Source organism: Apis dorsata, unplaced genomic scaffold, assembly GCF_000469605.1.
Source record: "Apis dorsata unplaced genomic scaffold, Apis dorsata 1.3 scaffold_260, whole genome shotgun sequence".
Classification (NCBI taxonomy): domain Eukaryota; kingdom Metazoa; phylum Arthropoda; class Insecta; order Hymenoptera; family Apidae; genus Apis; species Apis dorsata.
Genome location: NW_006263538.1, coordinates 32173 through 32554, shown reverse-complemented (window position 1 = coordinate 32554; position 382 = coordinate 32173). Strand labels below are relative to the sequence as shown.

Below are 382 nucleotides of genomic sequence, written 5' to 3'. Positions count from 1 at the left end.
TATCAATAATACTCAACCCATGTGTTCACCAAAATTGCATGTCTTTGATCTCAATACCTCACAGTTACTTAAGCAAATCGAGATACCACACGATATTGCCGTAAATGCCAGCATAGGAATGGGAGGACTCGTATCATTAGTTGTTCAAGCTATGGATCCTATGAATACTATGGTGAGTTTATTATAAAAAACTATAAAAATAATCATTTTTTTGGAAATTTTTTATTTTTCTTTTATGTATGTTTATTTCTTATATAATAATATCTGAAAAAAATATCTATGTAGCTTTAAATAAAAAGATAATAATATTGCAGTATGATAAAAATAAAATTCATAATTTTTGAATTGATGAAATAATTTTTAAATTTAAATCAAAAAATTA

At 24.3% G+C, this 382-nt stretch overlaps 2 protein-coding genes across 4 annotated transcripts in view; both read left to right on the top strand.

Moving 5' to 3' along the window:
* LOC102678123 (major royal jelly protein 2-like) overlaps nt 1-382 on the top strand; it is a 34778-nt gene that overhangs the window by 13672 nt on the left and 20724 nt on the right. The gene's annotated exons all lie outside the window — the stretch shown is intronic.
* Nucleotides 1-382, top strand: part of LOC116184856 (major royal jelly protein 5-like) — a 3733-nt gene that overhangs the window by 705 nt on the left and 2646 nt on the right. Inside the window, exon 3 of the mRNA XM_031510778.1 lies at nt 1-172. This exon is cut by the window's left edge and continues 11 nt beyond it. Within this exon, the coding sequence (XP_031366638.1) occupies nt 1-172 (172 nt within the window). The remainder of the gene's footprint in view (nt 173-382) is intronic.